Source organism: Cynara cardunculus, assembly GCF_001531365.2.
Source record: "Cynara cardunculus var. scolymus isolate 2C chromosome LG 10, CcrdV1, whole genome shotgun sequence".
In the NCBI taxonomy this organism is placed as follows: domain Eukaryota; kingdom Viridiplantae; phylum Streptophyta; class Magnoliopsida; order Asterales; family Asteraceae; genus Cynara; species Cynara cardunculus.
In genome coordinates, this window is record NC_037537.1 from 18,731,362 (window position 1) to 18,758,430 (window position 27,069).

General features: G+C 36.7%; 1 protein-coding gene across 1 annotated transcript in view; it reads right to left on the bottom strand.

Annotated features, from left to right (window-relative positions):
* Positions 1-3,160: 3,160 nt before the first annotated feature.
* LOC112520074 (brefeldin A-inhibited guanine nucleotide-exchange protein 5-like) overlaps positions 3,161-27,069 on the bottom strand; it is a 30,161-nt gene continuing 6,252 nt past the window's right edge. Inside the window, exons 3-34 of the mRNA XM_025128377.1 lie at positions 25,009-25,186; positions 24,666-24,787; positions 24,487-24,545; positions 21,022-21,079; positions 20,861-20,945; positions 20,597-20,764; positions 20,440-20,495; positions 20,259-20,328; positions 20,112-20,180; positions 19,865-19,987; positions 19,720-19,773; positions 19,534-19,622; positions 19,218-19,314; positions 19,028-19,126; positions 18,293-18,487; positions 17,794-17,904; positions 17,508-17,692; positions 16,303-16,920; positions 15,459-15,876; positions 14,110-14,349; positions 13,681-13,804; positions 13,136-13,284; positions 8,622-8,975; positions 8,326-8,492; positions 7,796-7,950; positions 7,288-7,332; positions 6,922-7,100; positions 6,307-6,420; positions 4,929-5,065; positions 4,278-4,554; positions 3,299-3,394; positions 3,161-3,223 (exon numbers count right to left, since the gene is read on the bottom strand). Coding sequence (XP_024984145.1) covers positions 3,161-3,223; positions 3,299-3,394; positions 4,278-4,554; positions 4,929-5,065; positions 6,307-6,420; positions 6,922-7,100; positions 7,288-7,332; positions 7,796-7,950; positions 8,326-8,492; positions 8,622-8,975; positions 13,136-13,284; positions 13,681-13,804; positions 14,110-14,349; positions 15,459-15,876; positions 16,303-16,920; positions 17,508-17,692; positions 17,794-17,904; positions 18,293-18,487; positions 19,028-19,126; positions 19,218-19,314; positions 19,534-19,622; positions 19,720-19,773; positions 19,865-19,987; positions 20,112-20,180; positions 20,259-20,328; positions 20,440-20,495; positions 20,597-20,764; positions 20,861-20,945; positions 21,022-21,079; positions 24,487-24,545; positions 24,666-24,787; positions 25,009-25,186 — 4,954 coding nt within the window. The remainder of the gene's footprint in view (positions 3,224-3,298; positions 3,395-4,277; positions 4,555-4,928; positions 5,066-6,306; positions 6,421-6,921; positions 7,101-7,287; positions 7,333-7,795; positions 7,951-8,325; positions 8,493-8,621; positions 8,976-13,135; positions 13,285-13,680; positions 13,805-14,109; positions 14,350-15,458; positions 15,877-16,302; positions 16,921-17,507; positions 17,693-17,793; positions 17,905-18,292; positions 18,488-19,027; positions 19,127-19,217; positions 19,315-19,533; positions 19,623-19,719; positions 19,774-19,864; positions 19,988-20,111; positions 20,181-20,258; positions 20,329-20,439; positions 20,496-20,596; positions 20,765-20,860; positions 20,946-21,021; positions 21,080-24,486; positions 24,546-24,665; positions 24,788-25,008; positions 25,187-27,069) is intronic.

Genomic DNA, 27,069 nt, shown 5'->3' on the forward strand with positions numbered 1-27,069 from the left:
ATTGAATTGCATTGGTTGTACAAATACGATGAGTTGTATTTAAAATAAACTCTCTCTCTATATATAATATAATGTTATAAACTTATTAATAAGACCATCCAAATTTGTGTGAAGATTTTTAGTTATAATATTTTCGTTTTATAGTCACCATTTACATATTTAAGATTATAAATAACTTTTAAAGCAGTATCGAATGTCACATCAACAACTACTTTATTTATATAATTTAAAAATATAAGAAACAAAATTTATTTATTTAAATTTAATAGAAATTGTTTGCTAGGGAAATTACCTAAAATGCTTATTTATACATTGTAAATTAACAAAATGATCATTTTTAGACAATTTTCACAAAATGATCATAAAAAATCGTTCTTGGAGGGCGATTTACTTTAATAGGAACATTTCATGATTTGAGGTACGGATGAGTTCTACATGTATACCATTTTGGGAGGATGGGGGGATCTGATTTTTTCCACACTTTAATCAAAATTGCCCCACACTATTGAAAATCACCCCCGGGGGCGATTTTGACCCTTGTTATTTCATGTAGTGGATACATTCTATGATGCAACTTTTTGGTTTTGACAACTCAATGACGACGTGACTAGACGTAGGAGACGATTTTCATCTGTATTTGGTCTTTTTAGGACCAAATGTAGCATATATAATTGTAGTAATCCAAACATGAAAATGTAGCAATCCAAACACTTCTACTCTCACAATCCTTAACCCTTAAACACAATCTACCATTATAACTATTAATCCTTAAACACAATCTACCATTATAACTTTAACCCTTAAATATAATCTACCATCACAACCCTTAACACAAATATAAAATCACGTGAAAATGATAATGGTTCGGTGTATGTTTAAAGCGGCTGTTCGTTCCAGATGATAGATGGTGTTATAGAGTATATGTCGTTAGGAGCGCCCAAATGTATTTTACCTTGCCTTCGCCAATAACACATTCTGGTTTGATTAAGCGTGTTGCAAAAAAGTTAAGTTTATGTAGTCGTTTTAGGTTATTTTATAAAAATCCTGTTGAGTTGTGAGTTATGTAAGCTAGGTGACGACGAGGAAGTGGTGATGTTCCAAAACGTCGTTCATCAAAATTTATCACAAATTTTGACACTCTTTGTTGTCGACAGTGGTGGTGGTGGTGGTGATGGTGGAGATCTATCAAGTGTCGTAATCCATCAACCAAGTATGTTTTTCCCGGTAGTGGTGCAAACCTTTACGATCCTTCTGGAATCAATCAAACATGTATTTTTTACCCCAGTGGTAATGGTGGAAATCCTTACGATTTTACCGGAATCAATCAATCAGGTTATTTATTCCCTGGTGGTAGTGGAGGAAATCCATATCTTGCTATTGGAATAAATCAACCAAATACTTTATTCCTCGGCGGTAATGGTGGAAATCCATATTTTGCTGCCATAATCAATCAAACCGGTAGTTTTTTTTTTTCTGGTTGTAGTGGCGCTCATACCTACAATTTTGTCGGAATCAATCAACATGGTGTTTGTCGTAATGCATGAACCTAATAATTTCGTTCATGTGTCGAAGACGTTGATAGCAAAGCAACGGTATCAAACCCAACCGACTGAGGTTTTTGAACCAATAAATTATTTTGATCATGATAGTTTTTTGGTTCAAGATTTGAACCATCTCCGAACCAGTCCCTAGACCAGTCTCTAAAATAGTCAACACTATGGGAGGTAAATAAAGATGAAGACGTTTATGTTGCAGCAGAAATTTTGAATATACCCGAAGATGATAACTCATATGATGAAAAAGTTCATCCTGTAAGGAATAATTTTTGGGATAGGTCTAACCCAACACCTTGTCCTGCCCCGGCTATCAAACCCAGAAGAAACCTTTTTTACCAGCCTACATCACATGTAAAAGTTCTGCAAACCTTTTGACTAGAAGGAAACATTGAAGTTGGTTTTGGGATTAAAACGCGTTTATGTTTACTTTTAGATAAAGGTTAACAAATCATCCAAATACCGCAACGAGGCAATATGTCACTCCTCAAGACTATGATCGACATTTAATGACGATTTCTATCGATTGTACAAGTATGTTCCAGGTTCGGAAATTGCATGATGAACACATTTGTTTAGGGACTTCATCGTTCAAAATATGAAAGATCATTGACTTTTTCCATTATTTTACTACATTAATCAGTTTTATAGGTCATAAGAGCGTATCTGACAAGTTTTAAAAAGTCTAAGGAGTTAGTTAACAAGTTTTGAAATGTTCAAGAACTTATTTGTTTTTTTGAATCTAAGTTATTTCGTGAAATATTCAAAACGAATTGTCATTTTCTATAATTTTAATCCGAAATAATGGCGATCCAATTAACAAAGTTTATGTATCCACCATTGAATTGATTCTATGATATGATCGTGATTTAGTACTTCACACTTTTTTAAACAAACAAGCACATCAAAACAACGATTCATAAAAAAGACTCAACCAATTTTGTCTTCACCAAAAAAATTGTTCTATCGTCTAAAGTGTGTATACTTTTTTTTATTAACCTGGATATCCAACCCGCTATGCGAGCTGACTAATCCCAGAACGACCACATGCTTTGTAGATAGCTTGGAGTTACCGTATTTGAACTTCCGTGGCCACAAGAGGATTTTTATTCCTTCTTAGATTTGAACCTGGGGCCTCTAGGTACTTTTGACCTTTGGAGCCAAGTTCTAACCAATCAGGCACCACCTTTGTGGTTAAAGTCTGTATACTTTCCGTACTATACTTTCGAGATAGAGATAGATATACCGAGTCATTTGATTCTGGTTGATTTACAACACCATGCATCTATAACTTAATCCATTATTTCATACATTCAAATACATGCTGAAAAAGTTAGCAACATAAGAACAGATACTGCAAGTACTTGACCATCTTCATCAACCAAAACTCATCTCCAATCCTAAATCTCTTCTCGTTTCTATCGTTATTATCGTTGTTTTTTTGAAACACAAAAAACAACTGCAGCCACGGGCGTAATTAGAAAAAGGTAAGACAACGACTTAAAAACAAAACTTTTGCAGATTCGGAAACTGACTCACAATGGCCACCATAGGAGATGGTGGAATGTGCTCCAAAACCGACTGCATATTTTGGTTAAAAAGTGTTCCTACTGCAACAATCCATGTAACTGCATGCTGAAAAGATCAGCTAGAGCGCAACGAACATCCATCTAATCAAATTTAAGGAACCAATTAGTAATAGATGAAAAACGAATTCAAACCACAGTTGGATGGCAAACGGTTACCTGATCACAGCACACGAGCTTCGTGATCAAAGGGTAGAAACTTCTGAGGTGTCTCCTGAATATCTGGTTGTCCATTGAGCACATTCCCTTCAGCACCTAAAAACATCAACATTCTTAACCAATTATGGGTGCACCAAGGCTCCTTGGTTTTGGATCGGTGTCGAAAGGTGTAGAGGTGGACCTAGAAACTTTTTCAAAGTGGTGGAACCCTATGATTATAAAGGACGGAGTTATGGATAGTTTTTATAAAATCATCGTTGATCTGTTGGCTAGTTCCTTTCTTTTTGTATGTGAGATTGTGTTCAAGTCTTTTATCCCAAAAAAATTCAGAAACATAACAACCCTGAAATTAAAAGCTATAAACTAAGAAAATGATAAAAATGAGATTCGAACCGCCGCCTAGAAGGGGAGAAAAGAACGTGCAAACCAACTCTACCAAGGGAAATTTGTGTTATTATTATAGTTTCAAGGAATATACGGTTGCACCTAACAAAAATAATACGGTGGCACGTTTCACGACCCTAGATATCTTTACATTACGACGAATGAATGAAGCAATGACCCATGCCACCATGTGCACCATAGTGGGTCCGCCCCTGGAAAGGTGCACCCAATTTAATTTAATATGTGCTCCTCTAAATTAACAAAAAGTGGTTGCAAGTCTACTACTAGTGTCACTACATGTGGCATTACATGTTGCAAGTTCGATTCCGTCTGAATTTTTTATAAATTTTTGGTAACACCAGCCGAACAGAAGAAAATAACCACTTGATGTTGCAAAAAGATCACTTGTATGTCATTTTTAATCAAACCAAAATTTTTATAATTATTTTTTGTTATATTTTATATTATGTTAATTATTTGTATCCTGCTTGAAATTTTTTCCGGATCCGCCTCTGGTTGGAGATGGCTTTAGGAACTGGGGGTTAGTAATAGAAGTAAAGAAAGAATCTTGACGATGTAGGAAACCAATAAATACCTTAACAACGATTGGCGAACGCAGTTCTAGAACTCGATGAACCTCCATATTGGTATTGTCTCCAATACTCATCTGGAAATCGGATGCTTCTTTGAGTACCTGTCCGCAAAATGACGCAAGCTTTTCTTCTGCATTAGTTTTAACATCTTCATCAAGTGAATCACTTGTTTTAAGCTCTCCATTATGGTTTGAAGTAATTCCCGAAGTTGTCTTGTGTAACGCTTCTAAGTAAATGCAAGTCCCAGTTAATTCCTGTCGAAGAAGATTTAATGGAGGCCTGAACGAAGATAAACTAGTTTGAGTCAGAACGATAAGGTCGATTGTCTTCTGTAAGGCATCTGAATCCGTCCCATGAATATAGCAATGTTTGACTCTAGTTTAAGAAAAGTGTTCTACCATCAGTCAAATGTCTAAATTTTTTTCCATAATGACGTAAAACAGCAAACCAAAACCAATACCATAGAAAATAATAAAGATTAATTTCCTTCCAACGTGTTCGACTATTAGTCAAATGTCTAAAATACCCTTAAAATGGCGACATGATAGACAAATAACCATCGATACTTTATAAAGATGACAATAGGCAAATTGGTACTTTTAATTTTATAAAGAATGTACAGGGTCGTAAATTCACATATGCAAATAGCCAACCTTTCAGGAGGAATGTGTTGCATCCGTAAGCTGAGATTTGTGTACGAATTATATGATGCTGCAAACTCTAACATCGAGAATAAAATTTCAAGAATTGCAATCTTTTGATGACCCTTCAACTTGCTCCAGTATTTTTTCTGCATGTTTAACAGACATGAATAAAACTTCAGATTATAGCTTAGAAACCCCACTTTTTCATAACGGACAATTTTCTATCAAGAGTTACAAATAGCTTATTATCTCATGTCTCAGTTGCATTTCGGTTCATTGTGGCCACATATTAATTTTTGACCAACCCAAAGTTTAAATTAAGAGAGACTTGTAGCACTAGGTGGTTAGATTGTTAAAGTTTTTCCTTTCAATATGTTCAAATCTGAGGTTTGACCCATATATGTTCTTAGTTTCTCTTGTAAAAATTTGTTTGAGATTTCATTTCTCCCTCTTGCACACCATACTAGTGTGCGGACAACCCAAAACTATTACTCCCTCTGTTCCAAAATAAATGTCCACATTTCTATATATGTCTGTCCAAAAATAAGTGTCCACATTCCAATAGAAGTTAGCATGCTCACAATTGAAATTTACATGATTCCATAAGAAAGGTCCTCATTATCCACCTTGCTCTTACCCTATGACTAACATGTTCATCAATCTCTCCATCTTTAGAACAAATCAATCCTAAATAAGAAATATATTCTACCTAACTACCAGATAAGATGTTTCAACAGATTATGTGCTTCTGTATAAACACCACTAAGGATGAGCTTCACACACTCTGTTCTATTGTAGTCTTACTCGAAAATGTTGAGATTCATAAATGTGCCTCTCAACCTCCAACTTTACATTAACACCCTTCCTAGTGTTCTCGGTCAACACTAAATCCATGGGTGAAAAGGATATACCATGGTAGGGGCAGGTTCATTTGAGAACCATGAGAACCGACTATTCATGAATGAATATCATGATCGATATTCATGATGAATATCATAATAATGAAAATGCATGATACTCATGATGAATGGTATTAATGCATATTTAGGAGTATTCATCATGAATAGTTGGTTCTCACGGTTCACAAGATATTTACGGTTCTCAAATGAACTTGCCCCTACGAGGGTATATCTCATTTTGTATATAGGGAGACAGAGTCACGAAAAAGCTTCAATATTAAATAAAAGAGAAACAGAAAACCACAGGTTGAGGGATTTGCAAAGAACTGATTTGATGATCAAGATATCAGACTTGGCCATGATTTTGATCAACCAGCACATTTGCAGCTTTGTTTGGAAAGAACTGATGAGGTCCTAAAGACAAGACCATAAATTGGGGAAAAACTTATTGTTGAGCATATGCAAACATTCAAACGAAAAGCACATACCTGGATCATATCAAGGATCCCTAGTAGTAGCAGTTGAGTTATGCATTTGCTCCTTATTGTTCCCATATATGGACTTTCTACTGCATCTCCAGATTCACGCTCCTCGTCAGGAGACTGTAGATTACAGAAAGAGAACGTTTACACTAAAAAACCGTCCCACAAGATGCGTCCATTTCAAATTTGACCTAGCATTTTGTGAGCATTTAATCTTCATCACGTTTCCATTTTAATAATCTTTGCATAATTAAATTTAATCATAATGTTTTTATGCAAAGAATCTACTTTTGTTGATTAGCGTATCAGTGTGTTAATCGTTTAAAAGAACATTTTCAGAGGTGATTGTGGTCCCATTAAATGAAAAATGGACCACGAAATGGAGAACGGGAAATTGATAAGAATGAATGAAATCATAATTATTTTTCTTGACCACATATGTTTTCCAATCATTTTAAAGGTTTCAAGTTATCCCGGTGCTTTTGAATGCTTCCGCATCAACAAAATCTATGAAATATGAGCAGATCACGATATTGTCATTCCATCAATACAAGTATTTGAAGTCTCTAAGGAAGAAGCTTCAAAAAGATCAGCAAAATTAAATCAGGAGGAACATGGTACCTTGGCTGGGGAAGCTGGTATTATGGCATCTAAAACCGTGTTCTTAGGCTTAGAGGTGAAACTTCTAACAAGGAGGTTGTCCATCATGTTTCCCATTAGTTTTTGACCAATCGTTTGACTACGTCGCAAACTTGCCCCACCTGGAGATTTTTCAACGTTTTCAGATGAAGGAGTTTGACCTGCAAAAAACTGAAAGTCAAATGCTTTCTTTTTACCTTTTCAGGATGAAAATGATCACATCTTTAAGATGGTGATTTGTGGAACTTCTATGGTTATGCTTACCTCCATGTGAACAATATATAAGAAAGGAAAGAAAATAAAAAAAATATATTATTAGAGTTTTAAATAAGACTTGCACGTCATAACCTTCCGATTCATGTGGATCCGCTGATGGTCTATCTTCTTGATTGGCTTTCATCGCCATCAATGATTTTCGATCTGTCAAAAGAGAACTCATTATACACATCCAACAGTATTCCTTTATAATCCCTCCGTTTGAAAAAAAGAGATGCTTAGACATTTCATGGTGCAATCAAGTATAAATCAGAATAGAAGTTACAACCATTGTGCTAGAACATCAAGACCAACAATTTCTTAATCATATTTTTGTAAGAAGGTTTTAACCCCAAGGGTTGACCTAGTGGGTAAGGCTTGGGACATTGGTTCTCAGGTTCAAATCTTAAATGGACTAGATGGAGTAGTAGGACCAAAAGTGTCAGATACCACAATTATTCAATACAAATTTCTGAAAAAATGTTTAATGGGATCAAATGTTCTCCAAAACAAAGATAAATTGTATCAACCTTAAGTGGGAATTAGTTCATTTGACCTCAAAAGTTGAACTCACTTTTTCAGTGGAGCAGAGTAAGCATACACATAAAATTAAGTGGCTCACCACCAGCAGAGACAACCGAGGGACTATCATCTGCTTGAACATTTAAGCTTCCACCCATAACGGAGCGAGTCTTGGTGCTTTCAAGACTCAAAGCATTGAGTAGCTCGAGGGGTTGAGTGGTGTAAGTAGCATCCCTGTTAAGTCAGTATACAAAACACAGAGACATAAACACGCATATAATCTGAGATATGAACAGATTTACCATAAATCACAAGATATAAAACTAGAAAGCAATGATCAACCTTTCCAACTGGAATTTGGTTTTTTTTGTAAAAGAGCAAAAAGAACTCTTACAATTTGCAAGAGTCAACAACTTTGGAGAGATAATGGAATGGTAAATGCAAAAAAGACAATTTTGATCAGCATTTTTAGTTGGTACCAGCACTCTTGCAAAGTGTAGTGTCTGTTACTGTGTTTTTAGCATGAAAAAAATGATGATAAATGTTACTACAAGAAACCAACTACAGTGGTTTTAAAAGTTAATCATCCAAAGACATAATTATAAGCACCTTATGCTCTTCAACAAGGTATCCCAGTCAGCGCCAATGAATTGGTTTCCTCCAACTTCTATAAGATGGACCAATGCACCAAGTGATATGGAGACCACTGACTGATCAGTCTTCTTGGCACAATCTACCAATAAGTTTAGAAGAGGAGACAGCATGAAACATACCTCCTGCAGGACACATGACCTCTCTTTTACAGCTCAGTGGCTCACAAAATTGCAATAAGTTATGCAGAAGGTATGTATCTTGTATATTGATAAATGAATACAGAACATACAAAAAACAGTCGGAGAAGCTACCTTGTAAAATGTGTTAAAGAGGTTACATAACAACTGCAGTGAATGAACACTAGTTTCACGAAGCCATCCATCTCGAGAAGCTGTAGTTTCTTTTCCCGCGTCCCTCACATGATCAAAAATAGGAAAAAGAACTCGGTAGAAAATACTCTCCCAAAATGTCGGTGAGAAATGGCTTCCTCTCTCATTCAACAAATCAAACAAAACCTCCAGTGCGCACTTGCTGACCTCAGGTCGTGGATCAGATGTGAGGTCAGATAAACCAGCCAGCATCGGGAACCAATAATGTTCAGTAACATCGTAAGTTGTATCTACGCTGGTATTAATGGGTTTTAAGCTACCACCTGGTATGAGTCCCTAAAAGAAGACAAGGGGAGCAAATTGTGTTTGTCATGGTAGAAAATAGTTCCTTGAATATTTAAAGCAAAAGAACTTACTAAAACCATGAAAAACACGTTCGACTGTCTGAATAATTAGTTCATGATGTTATGTTTTCTACTTCTTTCCACTCCTCTCCTTTTTATTTTCTTATTTGTGGTACTTCCTTCCTCTGCTTGCATGTCTCCTTTCATCTGTTTCTTGTGTAGTTATTTTCTACCACTCATCGGATATGGCACCCCAAGAGAGTATGATCAACCTGTATTTTCAGGGACTATTTTGATATTGTTGAGTATGACTTTAAATCCACCGCTGCTTTGGCGACTTCATAAGCGACTTCAACATCTCGCTTAGGAAGTTGCATTCACAGGAGAGAACCATCAGATGCAACTTTATGTGCGACATGCTTGGCCTCTCAACTTCTTGCATTCAACTCTCGGTACATAAGAAAGTGAGACTGAACATGACTTTAAGTGTCACTCAGCATGTCAGGCAAGATCGCAGGCAACTTCACGTCTCCTTCAAAGTTGTGTACACCCAGCTTTTAGCTGCGACTTGGAAGTCGCCCTCCAAGCTGCCTAAGGTGCCAGACAGGTTTTATTTCTTGATTTATGTCAATTTGTTAATTATCTTGAATGTATGATATAGCATTCATACCAAAATCACCATTCACGACCTGTAATCACCAAGCTTCAGTTTTTCCTTGCTTGTATGGATTTTATCATCATTTTGTGAAATTCTCGGTAGTGGTCTCCTCCAGCCGTGGTTTTCTTCCGTTCTAGGTTTCCACGTAAATCTCAATGTCACGCTCTATCTCTCCTTAACTTTTGCTATTCTCATCTGATTGCTATGTTGATGATGATTGTTACGCATTGATTGATTGAGAGGTACACTCTATTCCACGTTAGAATCGATGTGGATTTGGCATAGGCGGCTCGATCATCCACATCAGCGTCTTTTTCATTTTATGCTTTCTAGATTTTCTATTCTTGCTACAAATAAGACATTACCTTTTTGTACGTCCTGTCAAATGGGCAAATCATCAAAAAAGTCATTACCTGTTTCTTCCTTTCGATGTAATAAAATTTTAGATTTGGTCTATATTGTGATGTCTGGGGTCATGCACATGTTCTATCTTTTGAAGGTCATCGTTACTTTATGCTATGTGTTGATTATCATTCTCGTTATATATGGATCTATCCATTAGCTCAAAAATCAAATGTTTACAACACCTTCAAAGATTTTCTTACTATGGTCGAAAGACAATTTACTACAAAGATCAAAAACGTTCAAACTGACCGGGGTGGTGAATTTCGAAATCTATCTTCCTTCTTTTCATCTCTTGGCATTGTTCATCGTCGTTCATGTCTTCACACCAGTAAGCAAAATGGCTTCGTGGACCGACACAATCAACATGTCGTTGAAACTGGTCTCACTCTGCTTGCTCAATCCAATGTTCCTCAACGTTTTTGGCATTACGCCTTCGATACCGCTGTATACCTAATCAATCACATGCCTTCACGAACCTCAACAAACAAATCACTGTTTGAACATCTCTTCAAACGATCTCCCAATTACTCCTTTCTTCGGGTCTTCGGTTGTCAATGCTTTCCTCACCTTCGACCGTACAACCATCACAAATTGACTTCCAGTCGACCCCTTGCGTCTTTCTTAGCAGTCCTTTCCATCATGGCTATCATTGTCTTGACCTGTCGACCGAGCGCTTATACATTGCTCGTCATGTTCGCTTCAATGAAGACCACTTCCCCTTTGCTATTCCTACTGTCCCCACTTCCTCACCTACATCATCATGTCCCTACACCTCCTCGATATCACCTCACGTGGTAACCGACAACACTCCACCTGTCGTTCCATCTCCTATAATACCTAATCCACCAGTTCACCACATACTTTCTCGCCCATCTCTCAGTCTTCTCCTGAACCCACTTCCCCTTGCACCATGATCCAGATACCAGTGGTTCATTTCCATTATCATCCACTTCCTCCTCTCTATCACCACCACCGCCTCCGCCTCCTAGACAACGTCCTCCTAACCTCCGGCCCAACCCCAAACAACGGGTTCCCTTCAATCCCTCATCTAATCTTACTACCACCTCCACCATACCTATTGAAGCAATCTCGTTTACCATTGCCAACAAATCTCCTGAGTGGCGTCAAGCTATGATCGAGGAGTACTTCGCTCTTGTTAAAAACGGCACATGGTCTATAGTTCCTCATGCTCATGATACTAATGTTGTTGATTGTGAGTGGGTTTACAGGATAAAACGGGACAAGACATGTGCCATCACTCGTTATAGAGCGAGACTCGTCGCAAAAGGTTTACGGCAACAACATGGCAATGATTTTCACGGAACCTTCAGTCCTGTTGTCAAGACCACTACCATCAGGGTTGTTTTATCGCTTGCGGTCTATCAGAAATGGTCGCTCAGGCAACTTGATGTTCAAAATGCCTTTCTTCATGGCCACCTTACCGAAACAGTCTACATGAAGCAGTCTCCAAGCTTTATTGACCCACAACAATCACATCATGTTTGTCTACTCCACAAGTCCATTTAGGCATTTACGGCCTCAAGTAGGCCCGACGGGCTTGGTTTCACCGCCTTTCCAAGGCTCTTCATATCCTTGGCTTTGTAGGCTCCAAGACTGATCCTTCACTGTTTATTTCCAGTCATGCTGGCACTCTTTTACACATCTTAGTGTATGTTGACGACATCATCATCATCGGAAACAATAATGATGCTATCAACGCCATCGTTCAACAATTGAGCTCAGCTTTTGCGATAAAGAATCTAGGCCCTCTAAACTACTTCTTGGGTATTGAGATCCTCCCTCAAGGACCAGACATCATCCTTTCTCAAAAGAGATACATTTTGGAGCTCTTACAACGAGCAGGCCTCTCAGACTCTAAGCCCATGCCTTCCCCATGACCTCGTCCTGTTCGCTATCTTTAGCTGACAGTCCTGCTCTTTCTCGGCCAGATATCGCTTTTGCAGTTAATAAAGTATATCAGTTCATGCATGCCCTTACTGAATCACATTGGTCTGCAGTCAAACGGATTCTACGCTATCTTCGGAACACTGTTAACTGTGGCTTACTCATTCTTCAGGCATCTACTTTATCTCTCCAAGCCTTATCCAATGCTGATCAGTCTCTCCAAGCCTTCTCTGATGCTAATTCGGCTGGGTGTCTAGATGATCGTCGGTCCACGAGGGGATTTGCCATCTATTTGGGTTCTAACCTTGTATCTTGGACTGCTCGCAAACAACGCACTGTTTCTTGATCCTCTACTGAGTCGGAATACAAAGCTCTGGTTGATACTATAGCTGAACTTACCTGGCTTCAAGCTCTCCTTCGAACTTAGCGTTCATGCCCCATCAGCTCCTATCCTGTGGTGTGACAATCTAGGTGCAACCTATCTATCAGCCAACCCTGTCTTTCATGCACGAATAAAGCATGTGGAAGTTGATTTTCATTTTGTCAAGAAAAGGTTGCTCAAGGAGACCTTCGGTACAATTCATTTCCACAAAACAACAGATTGCTGATATTTTCACGAAGTCGTTGCCGACTCCTAGATTTCTGTTCTTACGATCCAAGCTACAGGCGTTACTCGTCCTTAACTTGTGGGGGAGTATTAGACTGAATGTACTTAGGTGCAATAAGTATAATGTAGAGGGCACTCCTATGTAATTAGTATCTTTATATATAGAGACCGATTGTAATTAGGTTACGCATCAAATCTACACAAAACCCTTGTGGTTTATCTATTTGTGAGATTGATTATTTGGGACTGCTGATTTTTGCCTAGTTTGAGTTTGTGTTGGACATTGATTCTTTGGGATAAAGGTCAATTGGATCACTTACTAGTAACAGATATAGGTCTAAATACTTTGATGATGATTCTTTTGTTAAACTATTTTTCTATTATATGGTGTATATATGTACGTGTATTGACCCAGATTTTAGAATTTATGAAATGTGGAACCCACACCCATTCTATGCTTCCTAGCCTAACAAGTAAAGTTCCCTAGGTGGAGGATATGAAGTGAGATAGGTGGCCATTTCCTCTTGGAAAACAATGTAAATAACTAAAAAACTATAATGAGTACAAAAATACAAACCTCTGCAAGTCGATCCTCACATATGCGGAGAAGTGCAATTGCTTTCAAACTGATATGATGAGAACTTTTACTGTTGGCAAAATTAATGAGGCAATTGACACAGTCCATAAAACAGTCACCGACTACTTGATCAAAGTGCTCCAGTATAACTGCCAATTTCTTTTAATTAGACAGGGTACACCAAAATAAATATTTGTAGTTTTTTTTACAGACAAGTTATATACCCGTACCTTCTTAGAGAGACAACCCTATAATAGGGACTACTTCCTCTGTCAATTGAAAAGCGCAATAATTTCGATTTTGGTAAGTCCCATGAAAATTGCAACATTTTTCAATTTCTCAAAAGTTTTTCAAGTTACAGGTACCTATTTGCCTATTGTCATCACAAAAAATGACCTTTTTTTGTTTGGGTCCACAAGATTCTCTTCTTTTGTTATTATTGAATTGTATTTTAGATATTTGATGAATAGTCAAATACTCTCCCAAAACATGTGATGGAGGGATATAAACATGAATGACCGAAATAAAGCGACGAGTTAAAATACCTTGTTCTACATTTTCAAAAGCACTTTCCACAATTGATTCTAACTCATCATTGGCGGCAGCTGTAAAAACCATGAATACACTTCTCCAACCAGATTTAATGCTTCCAACCTTTGATTTTATCATCTGTTTAAACTAGCATAAGTTAAATGTGCAAATTCCAATGCTATGAAATAGTAGCAACTGCTCTTTCCATTCCAAAAGGCATGCACTTGGACTTATGAAGAGGCCAAACTAAGGAGTTATGAATCAAAACTGATGCAAGTTTTTTTTCACAAACTCAACCTTGTATTTTCCCAACGGCATTGTTGTTTATAGAAAAAAGTTGGTTTTTCTTGTGATTTATTTGAAACAATAGTCCATTGGATCTTAAAAGATAAAAAAATTTATCTATTTTCGTGTAATGGATGCAAACACAAATGTAAACATACCTGAACAATGCAATCAACAATCAATTTTCGAATTGATTCACTCCGACTATTCCGCATCAGGATAACAAATGGTTTCAAGATATCATTCTGGAATGTGAAATTGGCAAGTTCTGCTCGCTCCAAGTATTTTATTCCGAGTTGTGTTAGAGAATCTATGGCATACATTGCAATTTTCTCATCATGATGGCTCCCAGCAGCAATAAAGTGATTAGCAAGGATGGACCATATTCTAGCCCATACCTGGGAATATAAATACTTTCAGTCATAAAAAATAACTGCAACAATACCATTCTTATAAGAACCTACATTTTCATTTTCAAACACCAAGAGTTACAAATGTTGTATATGGAGGCTGGTTTGGATTTTATACTGACAATCAGGATGACAGTTTTTCCACATTATTGAAATTTTGTCTAGGGTTTTCTTATAATAGGAAGGTGGGTTTTCTTCTATGATTATGTGCTACTAAAGTTCACAAGAGAATAACGAATTGTGGATGTAGACGAATTGATGAAGCATGTAAATCTTGTGTTTTCAGTTTCTGAAAGTTACGGTTGTATGTGTGTGATTACTTTATCCACTCAACTAGAACCACCAAGGAAAATATGGCAGTTAATATGTTTAGATCATGGGACATAGAAGATTTCAAAATAATAAAGACATATAGTGTCTTATTACAAACTATACTCCCTTCGTTCCATTACTTGCAACATTGACGTGACACACTGTTCTTTTAAAATGTTTGACTAATCATCAAATATCTAAATTACCCTGATGAATTATGTGGATCAAAGTATAGATTCATTTGTAAAGATGATAATGGACAACTTAGTAATCCTAACTAGAAAACTTCTTAAAAAAGGAGTGTCGCAATTTTCATGGGTTGGAAAGTGTTACCTAGAAGTGTTGCCTATATAATTTCATGTCTAAACCTAGTAAGCCTGCCGGCACATATAGACTGAGCTGATTCAGACAATCAGACCACACATTAGAGAATGATTTATGCTAGTCCCTTTTACCCCAAAAAATGCAACACTTTCATTTTGGGTTGTCCCACGAAATGCAACATTTAAGTTTTTAAACCCATACTTCCCCCTTGTTAATCATTATTTGAAAAACTTAGACTTTGGTCCATTAGCTTTCTTTATGTTGCCTTTATTAAAGCGACAGTTTAGACATTTGATTGTCAGTCAAAACTTTTATTAAAATATGTGCAGCTAGGCTTGCACAAGCTGTTGTGGGCTTGCTGAGGATAACCTAGAGCTGGGTCAATGGACGGGCATCAAAAGTTTTAACCTAGGGTGTTTACATATACACGCATATTCTGAACAGGGTAAAGGAATTATTACCATGCGTATACGAGCCATATTGTAGTAACTGATCTCCATAAGTTTTTGCAAGCTATAAACACGAGCTGGGTTCTGCTTCAATTCTTCAGCTGAGACGTTACAAAGAGCAGTAAAAAATTCCACCACCGATTCACTAGGGAGTTTAACACTGTTTAGAAAAACTTGCTCAGATGGTTTCCCAGCCAACTCTTTAAGAGATTGAATAACCACCTCCTTAGAGATTGGGTTATGTCCATGCATCACAGTAGCAGCAATAGCAGGATTAGATGTGGTATATTCTAGTCGAGATATGCATTCCAGAACCGCATTCCAGGTATCTTGAAGCGTATCGGGCTCTGAGTCACATAGATCCAGCAGAGTCCGTAAGGCTTCAACGTTTTTACCAAGCATATCTCTGGGAGCATGCAAGAAAGTGAATCTGTAACAGCAAACAATGATTCAATTATTCGTTGCCTTCTTGAAAACAGAGTTTAGGCCCACAAAATGAAGAATGGTAGTTAGGTTCTATTTGATTAGGCAATTTAACATTTCAATATTTCCATTGCATCTTACTTCGTATGACAAGAAATGAAGGTATGAATGTGGGTCCCCTTTACTTGATTTGAGGATAACTGAGACCGTGGCTCCCATTTACTTGATGTGGTGAGAATTGAGATGGGGCCCACAAAATGGAAAATGGAGATAGAAAATGGTAATTGGTATATAAATGAATAACAGCAAAACAATACATATTATTAACAACAAAGAGGCAAACTAAACAAACGTATATAAAAGGGAAGTGAAAAAATACAGCCTAGAAACAAATCCGAAAGCAACCAAGATATGATGCAAAGCAGGATTGTACCTGACCAGTGATGTCAAAAAAGCATATCGCATGGTATCCATTCTAAGGACGTGTGTAATGTAAATTCCTGCTTTGAAACCTTCCATACAAACAATTACTCTAGGCTTATGTTCTCTTTCCTCCATCGTTACAGAAAATGTAGCAAGCAAAGGCCACCCTACAGCTTCAACCATCGGTCTTATGAGCTCAATCCGTTGTGACGTATAAAATGTGCCCCTTTTTGCTCCTTGGTTCCTGAAGATTTCCTGTGTTTTTCTAATGATGGCTTCGCTCTCAGACTGTGTGTCAGAGTGACTTCTCAGTTTGGGGAGAGCCAAATTAAGTATACCAACAATGCCACCTTCTGTTTCTGGTTTTTGCCTACTTTCTCCCATACCAACAGTTTCATCCTTCATTTTTATCTCTTCCTTAACGATGGAATCATATACTTCCTCCAAAAGTACTGTTGGTGCACATTCTTCAGGATCATTTGTGGCATTCATTCGCACAAAATCAGCTTTGGACATTTTAGGCCACACCATTGGATTATGAGCATCAGTGTTTAACATTATAACTGCATATGCAAGAACATAAGCAGTATCTGCACTCTTGAAAAGACCTGGATTATCTGCACAGTAACTGCAACAATGGAAACACATTCAAGAAAAATTGCCAACCAGAAAGAAGAACAGGGGTTTGGCTGCATTAGTGAAAAAACATGAGTGCCGGGCTACAGATGCATGACTCATGGAAATGGGTGCATTTTTATGTCTGTTGTATATATAATGAGTCTAAAGTTAAACCAATGAAATAAGATATTAACATTCAAAGCTCTTGTGGTAAATATATAAAAGAATCAGGGCTTTTAGTTTTGCTTGGTGAGCCCACAATACAATCGTCTAAATTATCAACGAAAAAGAATGAGTGTGTCTTTATAACTTGACTCGTTATCTGTGCCCATGACTTCTAAATTTACAATCTGCAAATTTTCATCTCTGTATGTTTCCAAGATTAACTGAAATTTCCCCTCTGGTGTGCCCCTTCTATCCATGGTCAATAAGTTCGGGATGCTGTCAAAATCACACCCCCAAAGCATCTTATACAGAGATTCAGCGACGGGTAAGATTGTTATAACCTCGTTTTTTCTTCTTTCTTCTTTTATAGTGGGTGTTGAGAGAGGATTACAGGAATATTAACTCTCAGAAAAACATATAGAAAACACTTACCGCTCTGCAAATTTTTCCATTATACGATCTATCTTCTGTGCTTCCCCGGGAAGCCTGAAGCCTTTGAGAAATTCACGAATAGCAGTATGAAATTTCATTCCAGAGAATTTCATTGAATCAACATAAGCATGCATTACAGCAAGGGGAAACTCCTCATGTTGACCCAAGTAAGCACCAATCATAGCCTGAACGTCCAGCCACCGAAGCTCTTTAACATCTACTTATATGTGCACCTTAATTTCTTCTTCATGCCGCACATTAATTTTTACAATGTAAGAAGTTGTACCTTGTCCAAACTGGAAGTATTTCTGAGAAATTGTGCAACCGAAGCTGGTGTATTATCAACCAACCTATTTGCTGTGAGAAATCCAATACCCCTTGCAGGATGGCGGTTGAACTGCAATTTATTGATAATATGAAATTAGTCCCTTACAATTTTCAATGATCCAGCCATTTTTCAGGCATGCAGAATCTTGATATCCTCTTAAGTTCGTGTTTCTTAGATACTTGCAATTGTAGATGGCGAGAATGGAGATCCACAGATATGTATATTGCTCTATTCCAGAAAAGATGTGTGCTTGACTTCTGAGGTCAAACTTCATGCTTCTCAAATAGGAAGCACATACATTTATCTGAACAGGTAGCATTTGTAACAAAGCTCAACAGATATCAGATTTTTGTCAAAATCACAAAGAATGTAGAATCACTTTTGAGGTTCAAAAAAGGTCTTTTGACCTCGAGTCAAACTGTTATTTCTTGCTTGATATGAATGGAGAATCAGATACCTCGGAGATGGCTGCTTCCATGGTAGACTTTTGAGCCTTCACTTTCTCAAAGTTATTCGCTAAGCCGTTGCTTTCTTTTGCGTTTGAATCGCCAGATGGAACATCTTCATGAATAGATTGTTCGTCTTTATTCTGTTTTGATTCTCTACGTAACTTCTCCCAATCAACAAGTGATTTTAAGACATTCACGAGGCACTAGAAAGATGGACAAAAGTTAACACCTACACCAAGTACTGCTAAGATCCCACAAAAGAAAAGGAAAAGAATGCAACTCCTCCTATTCCATGCAAATCACAACAGCTTCCTTTCGGGATTATGTACTGATCGCAATATTTCCTTCTTGCAAACATTCAAGCGAAAATTACTCAATACCCCTACTGCCATCATTACAAAAGTATTTCTACTATTACTTTGGTCAACAATATTTACTTTAATTTGAAAATCAATATGCAATTTAGAACCTTTTCATCCTATTGTGTCATTATAAATAGTACTTTCAATATTTTACCAACTGTTATTGTCATTGTTACAAAGCATTTGGGGTAGTGGTTTTTTATCCATAAAAGTAACTTTGAATTGAAAGCTCAAAGGTCATTCAGAATTCCTTCCCCCTATTTTTCCTTCTAAAAGGGTAAATATTTTAGATGTTCGATTAATATCAGCATCATTTCATAATTAGTTTGTAGCATTAATTATTGCAATTTTCATGGAAGGAGGAGTATAATACACACAAACCTGAAGTGACGATCCTTTAAGTGTTCCAGTTTGGATAGTGTTAACAGAGTTAGGATCCAAATCTTGTGTCCCTTGGGCTATTTTGGAAAGAGTCGTAACCTAAATGTGAAGGAAAAAACACAAGAACCACATACACATCCAAGAACAAAGCAAATATGCCGAAGTCGATAAACATACTGAATAATCATACCATTCTTTCAAACGAATTAGGAGCCTCAAGATCACAATCATAGTTCACATATAGATCAATAAGCATCTGAGGATCCTTGCAAATTTTCTCCAGCATCCTGTGGATATTTGTTTGAACTAGAGTATGGAGATATAAGCAAACACAATGTAAGAAGTTCTAATAAATTAATTTAGTAAACCGATGGGACTTGATCTTCTCTATTTAGGGTTTCATATTCAAATTCCGGGTTCCTTAAACAAACACGCCTACTTTTAGTAGGTCACAGAGAGAGGGAGTGAGAGAAGGAGACTCTGAATATTGTAAGCAGAGGTTTTACCGAATCACCATTAATTTGAGGTTCAGTGGACATTCTGAGCTATCCAAAGATCGCAAAACAATCAGAGGAAAGAAGATGCCAATTTCAATCTGAAAAAATGAATGTTAGGCATGTTGATTGCAGCACAAAGAGATGAATACAGCACATTTGTACAAACATGTCTAAATCAGAACAGCTGTAACTTGCCTTAAGGCCTTCCCTGAATCTCAACAAAAGCACCGTGAAGATTCCAGTTGCATACTGCCAGAAACGGATACATATCATTTCCGAAATTCAAGAGAAATTTTTAAATGAACTAAACTAACAATGATGACCGAAGCTTGAAACTTGCCTGAAATATTGCTGGGGATTGTGAAACCGATGCTCTCAATAACGCATATGATAGGTAAGCTTTCACCGAGTCAATGAAATTGAAGTTCTTAGTAAATGAGTGACTAACCCCCTCTAGCAAGCCCTGCAAAATTCATATCTCAGACTATGTATAAGAAAGAGGATGAAGGAATTTATATTTTATGCAAAAAGATAAGCTATCAACTGCTAAAAATAAGCGCCATTCGAAAAGAGCTGCTATAACTAACCTGTAGAAGTTCAAGCGATAGAATCCGTGTCTTTGTGGTAACTGCATCACTATCTTCTTTCATACCCATCTGCAATAGCATGAATCAAATCGAGAATCAAGCTTGAAGCCAATAATCCATAACAAGTCGATACCAAGAAATGCAAACCTTGCAAAGGGTGCGGAAAACGAGTAATGCATCACGTTCTACAATGCTCAAGCTCTCAGGATCAAACCCGCTTAAGAATATAAAGTTTGAAGCATAAAGTAGAAGTCAATATGTTATTATTGTAACAATATATATATATATATATATATATGAAACTTTTCAGGTAGCAACATATATATACCTAGGCTTTCCATCATCTTCAAGTTGCACAGCCTTGTCAAGAGCTGCCTCCAAGCCCTGTAAAACAAAAAGGTCAACCATCTTGGTCTTGATTGATCACATAGCATAAGAAACTCATGTTCACAAGATGAGAATTTAAAGAATAAATGATTAAGCACCTTTATGTCGTTCCCACCGGCAAGATTCTGAAGTTCTTCAAGAGATGCAATAGAAGTGCTGTTGGCGGTGGGAGTCAGCATTTGACCATCGTCATCAGCTGATGAAATTTCTTCAATTTTCATGGATGAATCATTTCTTTTATTTACAGGTGGACCATCTGAAGACACCTAAAATGCAAGAAGTATGGTATTGAAATTACTAAAATATAGTGGAATCAACTAATCCTTTTAACATGTGTAAACACGTAGTTCTAGATGACAAACCGAGTCAGTGTCCATTCGCCTGAATACTATGCTGATCATTTGAGTTAACATAGCCTTGGATGTAGCTTGGTTGATAGGGCTTTTACTAAGCATCAAAATGAGAGATTATCAATTCAATTTGCCAAAGTGAAATAAAAATTAAGATATAAATTAATAGCTACCTGTTAAGAGCAATATTATAGCACACTCTAATTACCCCCAGCAATGGTTCCCCGTGAACTGCATATATGGCCGTTAGAGAGAAAATAATGAGAACCATGCAAGCAAAGGGCACTACACTAAGAGAAACCAACTATATCTCAAGCATAATCAACTAGGATGATTGTACCAGAACTCAAAGAGTTCAAGTATGTTGTGCATATCTCATGTCATATGATCAAGTTTGAGGACATTTTGTTTGTTAGAGTTCCAAAATATTGGCATGTTCATGTGAAAAACATTCTTCCGGTATCCTCTGTCATTGAGCTAACTTATATTTTTTGTGCTTCTTTGATAGATTCTAGTGAGTTACAAAAGGTGGCCATTAAGATGACCAGTAGCGTTTTACATTTATCTTTTGGTTATACCTTGTCAAAAAACCACCATTACAAAAACAAAACCATAACATTACCCAGATAAAGAACCACCATCAGAACTCAAAAGAAAACCATACCATTACCCAAAACACTCTCAATATTTTTCAGCAACATATAAAAAAACTAAAAACGAACCATGCACTGATAAAACCAAAGTTCTCAAGTCTTAACCATCTCCATACTTTATAAAAGTTGCCACCAGAAAACTCTCTACAAAACAAAATCACCATTCTTAACATCTTTAGCTTCATTTGGAACATCCTTCAAAAAACCATCTTCTCCAACATCCAAGCAACAACTTCGGGAGCCACATTCACCAAAATTTTCAATTACTCAAGTCATGCCTATTTTCACATCTTCATTGCTATACCTCCACCCCTTTGGTAATTTAAGGCAACGTTGAAAAATTACTAAAGGGGAGGAGGTATAAGAGTGAAGATGTGAAAATACGGATGGCTCGTGGAATTTTAGAAATGATGGTGAATGTGGCTCCCCATGTTGTCTCTCGGGACACTGGAGAAGATGGTTTTCTGAAGGATGTTCCTAATGAAGCTAGAGATGTTAAGAATGATGATTTTGTTTTCAGAGAGTTTCATGGTGGCAAATTTTAGAAAGTATGGCAAACTTTGGAGAGGTTTTGTTTTATTTGAGCATTTTTCATTTAGTACTTTTCTATGTTATTGAAATCTTCGAGTTTTCTAGGTAATGGTTATGATATGGTTTTGTTTTGTATTTCTAAGTTCTAATGATGATTCTTTATCTGGGGAATGTTACGGTTTTGTTTTTCACTAATTTGAATTCTAATTGTGGTTCTTTGACAAGGTATAACCAAAAGATGAATGTAAAAACTACTGATCATCTTAACGGCGACCTTATGTTGAAACTTCTAACAGAAGATCTGGAATTAATTTACCAACTGTTCTTTGAGTGGAAGAAGGGCAAGAGCAGAGCATTTTCAGGGGCTAGCCTCTTTCTTCTTATTTGACTTCCAACTCAATACTTGTAAAAATCTGAGCATGTAATATGTACTCCCTCCGTCCATGAAAACCACAACAATTTCCTTTTCAGGATCAAAAAAATTGTAGAATTTCCTTCTAGGAAAGCCTTCATGTTAAAAATTGCATGTATGTCTATTATCATTATTTAAATATGTAACAACCTGCGTTAAATTGAATAAACAGAAAAAAGGGGATATAAATTATTAGTAAAAGAACTAAAAACAAAAAAGGGAGCTCGAAAAAGGGGCCATTAGTGGCAGATGATAAGGGGTTTTACATTGGCATGTGGTGTTTGGGAGGAGGCCATATCAAGTGGTGGGTCACTTAGTTTCAGCTCCTCAACTCTTGTATAAATAGGCAGCCTCGTTTCTTTGTCTTCTTTACTTGCAAACTCCAGCAGAAAATTCTTATCACACACCCACCCATTTTGTAAGGAAGAGGAAGAGAGTAAGAACCAAGAAGAGAAGCTTAGAAGCTAAGGAAGAAAAGAACTGCAGAAAGTAAGTCTTAAATAGCCAATCAGCAAGGTGATTACAATTCTGTTCTGGTTTGATTTCAAACCTGTGATACTTTCTTGAAATTGTTGATTGTCACTTATGTTGTTTCAAGAATCATGCCTTGTACATGTTAAAATAAAGATTGTATTCATGACTCATGTATCATATGTAAAATTGACGTAATTAAGATCACCGGTTAATTGTACTACCAAGAAAAGAGAACCGATGACTTTTCATGGAAAGACGGTTAAAAAGAAGTTAATATATCACCAAGGCGGTAAAAGTGGCAGGGGTGTGAAAACAATCCTGGACCCTTGATGAAGGGCTCCAAATTAATACCGGTTTATATTATATGGTCTAGGTATTAGATTGTGTCTTAGTATATGTGTATTAGAAGATTAGATTGTGTATTAGAAGATTAGATTGTGTATTGTAACTACGATCCATCGAAATGGTTTTATATTAATAAAATTATGTTTTGACTTAGATTGTTTCCGCTTTACTTAAATATGTTTTTTGTATTCACTTATGAATGGTTATGAAAAAAAAAAAGTTTGTAACACCTGTCGCTTGGTCTTGGTTTAGAGATGAAAACAAGGGTTGTTACAACAAATAAATTGATTGTTTTCATTTGGCTCCACAAGATTTCTTTATTTTGTCTTCATGCATTTTAGATATTTAACAAATAATCAAACAACTTCTTTAAACTATTTGTCAAATCAAATGTTGCAATTTTTGTCACATGGAGAGAGTAATGCATATGCTATAGTGGTTGGGAAGAATTCTTAGTTATTGTCTTTGATATGTTATTTTGTAAGGTGTGTTAAATTTGATAGGCAATTTTTCATATTGGTTTTTACCATTTCTTTCTTTGTCATGTGTTTTTTACATGTTTTAAACCCAGATCATTTATCAAACCAAAAAAAATTAACAACCGGATGGGTTATCAGGTCAACCATGGGGAACTACTATTGACCACATCGAAGTATGTAGAAAAATATTCTATCATAAGAATGATATGTTCGTTTAATTAAATAGCCAAACAGCACATAAATTTGGAAAATGTCAACAAAGTAACAGAAAAAGATTGTACCAGATATGTTTACAATTTAACTTGGTAATGTATGAAACACACAGACTCAAAGACACAACTTATTTACAAAAGCCAAGTGTTTTTAAGAGACAGTAGTAGTAAACACAGAAAGAAAAAGCATTTCAAAAATAGGGGTAGAAGAACATTATGTATAACTTTTGTACTCCAATCGGTTTTAACAAAGATTGGGGTATGAGGATTTACATAGTCCAGTTTCTTTGTGGGTGGAGGGTCATCCAGGTCAGGTCTTTAGACATGCTTTCTCTTTCTCAATGTCCTACCCCCCCCCCCCCATCTAACCTCTAGATTATTTTGTAACGTCTTATATCCTACCAGAGAAAAGGTAAGAGGTGGCAGTGCATGATTCCTCTTTAAGTATCAGTATTCAAAAACAAACATCTAACAATAGTAGTAATAGAAATCAAAAGAACAACAACAAAGCCCCTTTAAGCATTTAAATTACCTCTGAATTTGGTGGATGATACAGCAGTAAGTAGCACTTTCAAGACTTGAAGAATTGTACTGCATGAATGACCTCAGAAGTTAACGTAAAAAATGGAACCGGTGGGAGACTTCTTCAAGAAAATCAAAAAGATTGAATAAAAAGAGAACGAAAGGGAAAACATGTATCAAAGAATGTACCTGTCGGGTGAGTTATTATCAATACAACTGCAGACCATGTTTAATATGTCTGTGAAGAGCGGAACGTTTTTACCATTTTCCAGACCAGGATCACCCTCCAGATGGTCGTAGGCAATGAGTTTCTGCACTTATGATATGTTTATTTGAAATAAGCTTACAAACACACATCTTGTTTCATCTCAAATACACTAATCACAACTTCCAGAAACTATTTGTGTGATATAAACACAAATGAGTACAAGATGTAAAAAACTTTTTAACTTTTTGAAACAAAATTGTTAAGCAATATAAATCTATAAGATTCTGTAGTTAGAGCTGCACAACCAAACAAAAATTGACATACATGAATACAATCCAATGCGAGTTCAATGACTTTTGGATTCTTGGTTTCAAATGCAAGTCGAAGTGGATTAAGGACGAGTTCCAACTGAGCTCCTTCCAAAGAATGGCCAGCATTTGCCAACATCTTCGTGATTCCTCCACCTGAGGCTGCCGCTTCAGTTCTTGCAGTCCCATCATCACTGCGACAAAGCTCCATTTTGATAAATTAAGCCAACGTTAATTAAGTTTGGTTACAAGATCTCTCCCTCTCAAGAAATAGCTATGTTAAGCCTCATTGCATGCCTAATCTTATGTATATCTTCACAAGATTTATCCGTTTATATTCTCAATTTTATGGTGAATACAATCATAAGTGTTTTTACTCCGTCTACTTATCCTTAGTTTATTTTTTTAGCAATAAGAAATATATGATGTTGACAAATGAGACATGCAAGGTGTCCAGAATTGGAGGTTTAGATTAGCTTTGGAATCTGAAGGTTTTAATTAAGTTGAAACAAAAGAGATTTATGATAGACGACTTCAACAGTGTTGATAGGGAAGTGGGTAAACAAGTGGGCGTAGTTGGACAAGTAGTAGTTAACAAGGATATCGTTCGTTATTAGGGTTCAACTTTATATAAAGACAGATTCATGGGGCATTGAACTTCTTGCTGGCGATAGCAGCAAGCCAGAAAGAAGTTCTTACCTGCGGATTTAACTTCTTGTTGGCGATAGGAAGCACTCCCACCTTTATTTTTTTATTTTTTTTGGGGGGGGGGGGGGGGGGGAATAATTATTTGATCAGTATGTCTCTTGTTTCTCTTCCTATTAAAATATCTTCAATTTATATTTTTACACAAGTCTTTTTTTCATTATATGTGGCATACCACTTCTACCAGGAGTAGCTTTTTTAGTGGTATCTCGCTCATGGCTCGGAACCAGGAAAGAGGCCTTCTTCGCCTTCCATCAATTAATTAAAGTAAAAAGTAAAGACCCAATATTTGTCAATATTTGTGTTACATGTTCCCATGGAAGCTGAAAGATATAGCAAATATATGAAAGAATCAGAGCAGATTGGGGTTGCACCTGGCCGGGAGAAGCTAAGGTAACACTGTTTCAGATGGATTGGTCATCTCCAACATAGACCTCCAAAATGTACAAGAGGTCATTCAGAAAAATAGAGGTCATTCGGCAAGATATTGATTCCATTAACGAACCAAACAAGATTACATCCCTAGTCCTATCTATCCACCTCTCCAGACACAATATCTTCTGAAAGGTGAAACTAAACCCTTACACTACTGTCCACAAATTTTACCAAAACCATTCAACTTCTTGTTTCTTTAATAATTCTTTTGTTCTGATTTTTGCATAATAATTCACTTAATCTCATTACAAAGTTTTCTAGTGTTCGGTGTGATAGACCGTTACTACCCTATGATCTCTATGGATGGCATTCAATCTATTAACCTTATTCCTTGAACGATTGATCCACTTGCTAATGTTATCCAGCGGGGATCAAGGTCATAGTCTAATCCAGGATAACTTACATCGAAATTTATCCAAAATTTACATATTTGCACTTTTTTCGTAGGATACCTCCCAATTCCTGCAAAGTCCATAGATTTTACAATCTTACAATTAAAAGGGCAATCCTACTACATTTAAACTACAGTCTCTGTGTAAATGTGCCTCTATTGCACTCTCATACCACATGACTTTGTTCCACATAGCATACTTGTGAAACCCCTCCGAATGACTTAAGGTTGTACCTGACCACATATGCAAACTCAGATGAGGTCAAATATCGATAGGAACTGGTGAATTGACGGTGCAAATTGCCAAAAGGACGTTATTATACAGTTCTAAGAACATTTGAAATCATGTATCTAATGAGCTCAGTTGGACCACTTACACACACCAACTCTCTTAGGAAGATGCAAAACCCTTAGATATTTCAGAACTAATTTAAAAGAACTCAAGTTAAGTTTATCATAGACTTGGAATGCATGACCAGAAAGCTTCTCCCCTTCTTGGTACAATCTCTAATTTTCCCTCTTTCACCATGTTTCTATCAGTCTTTT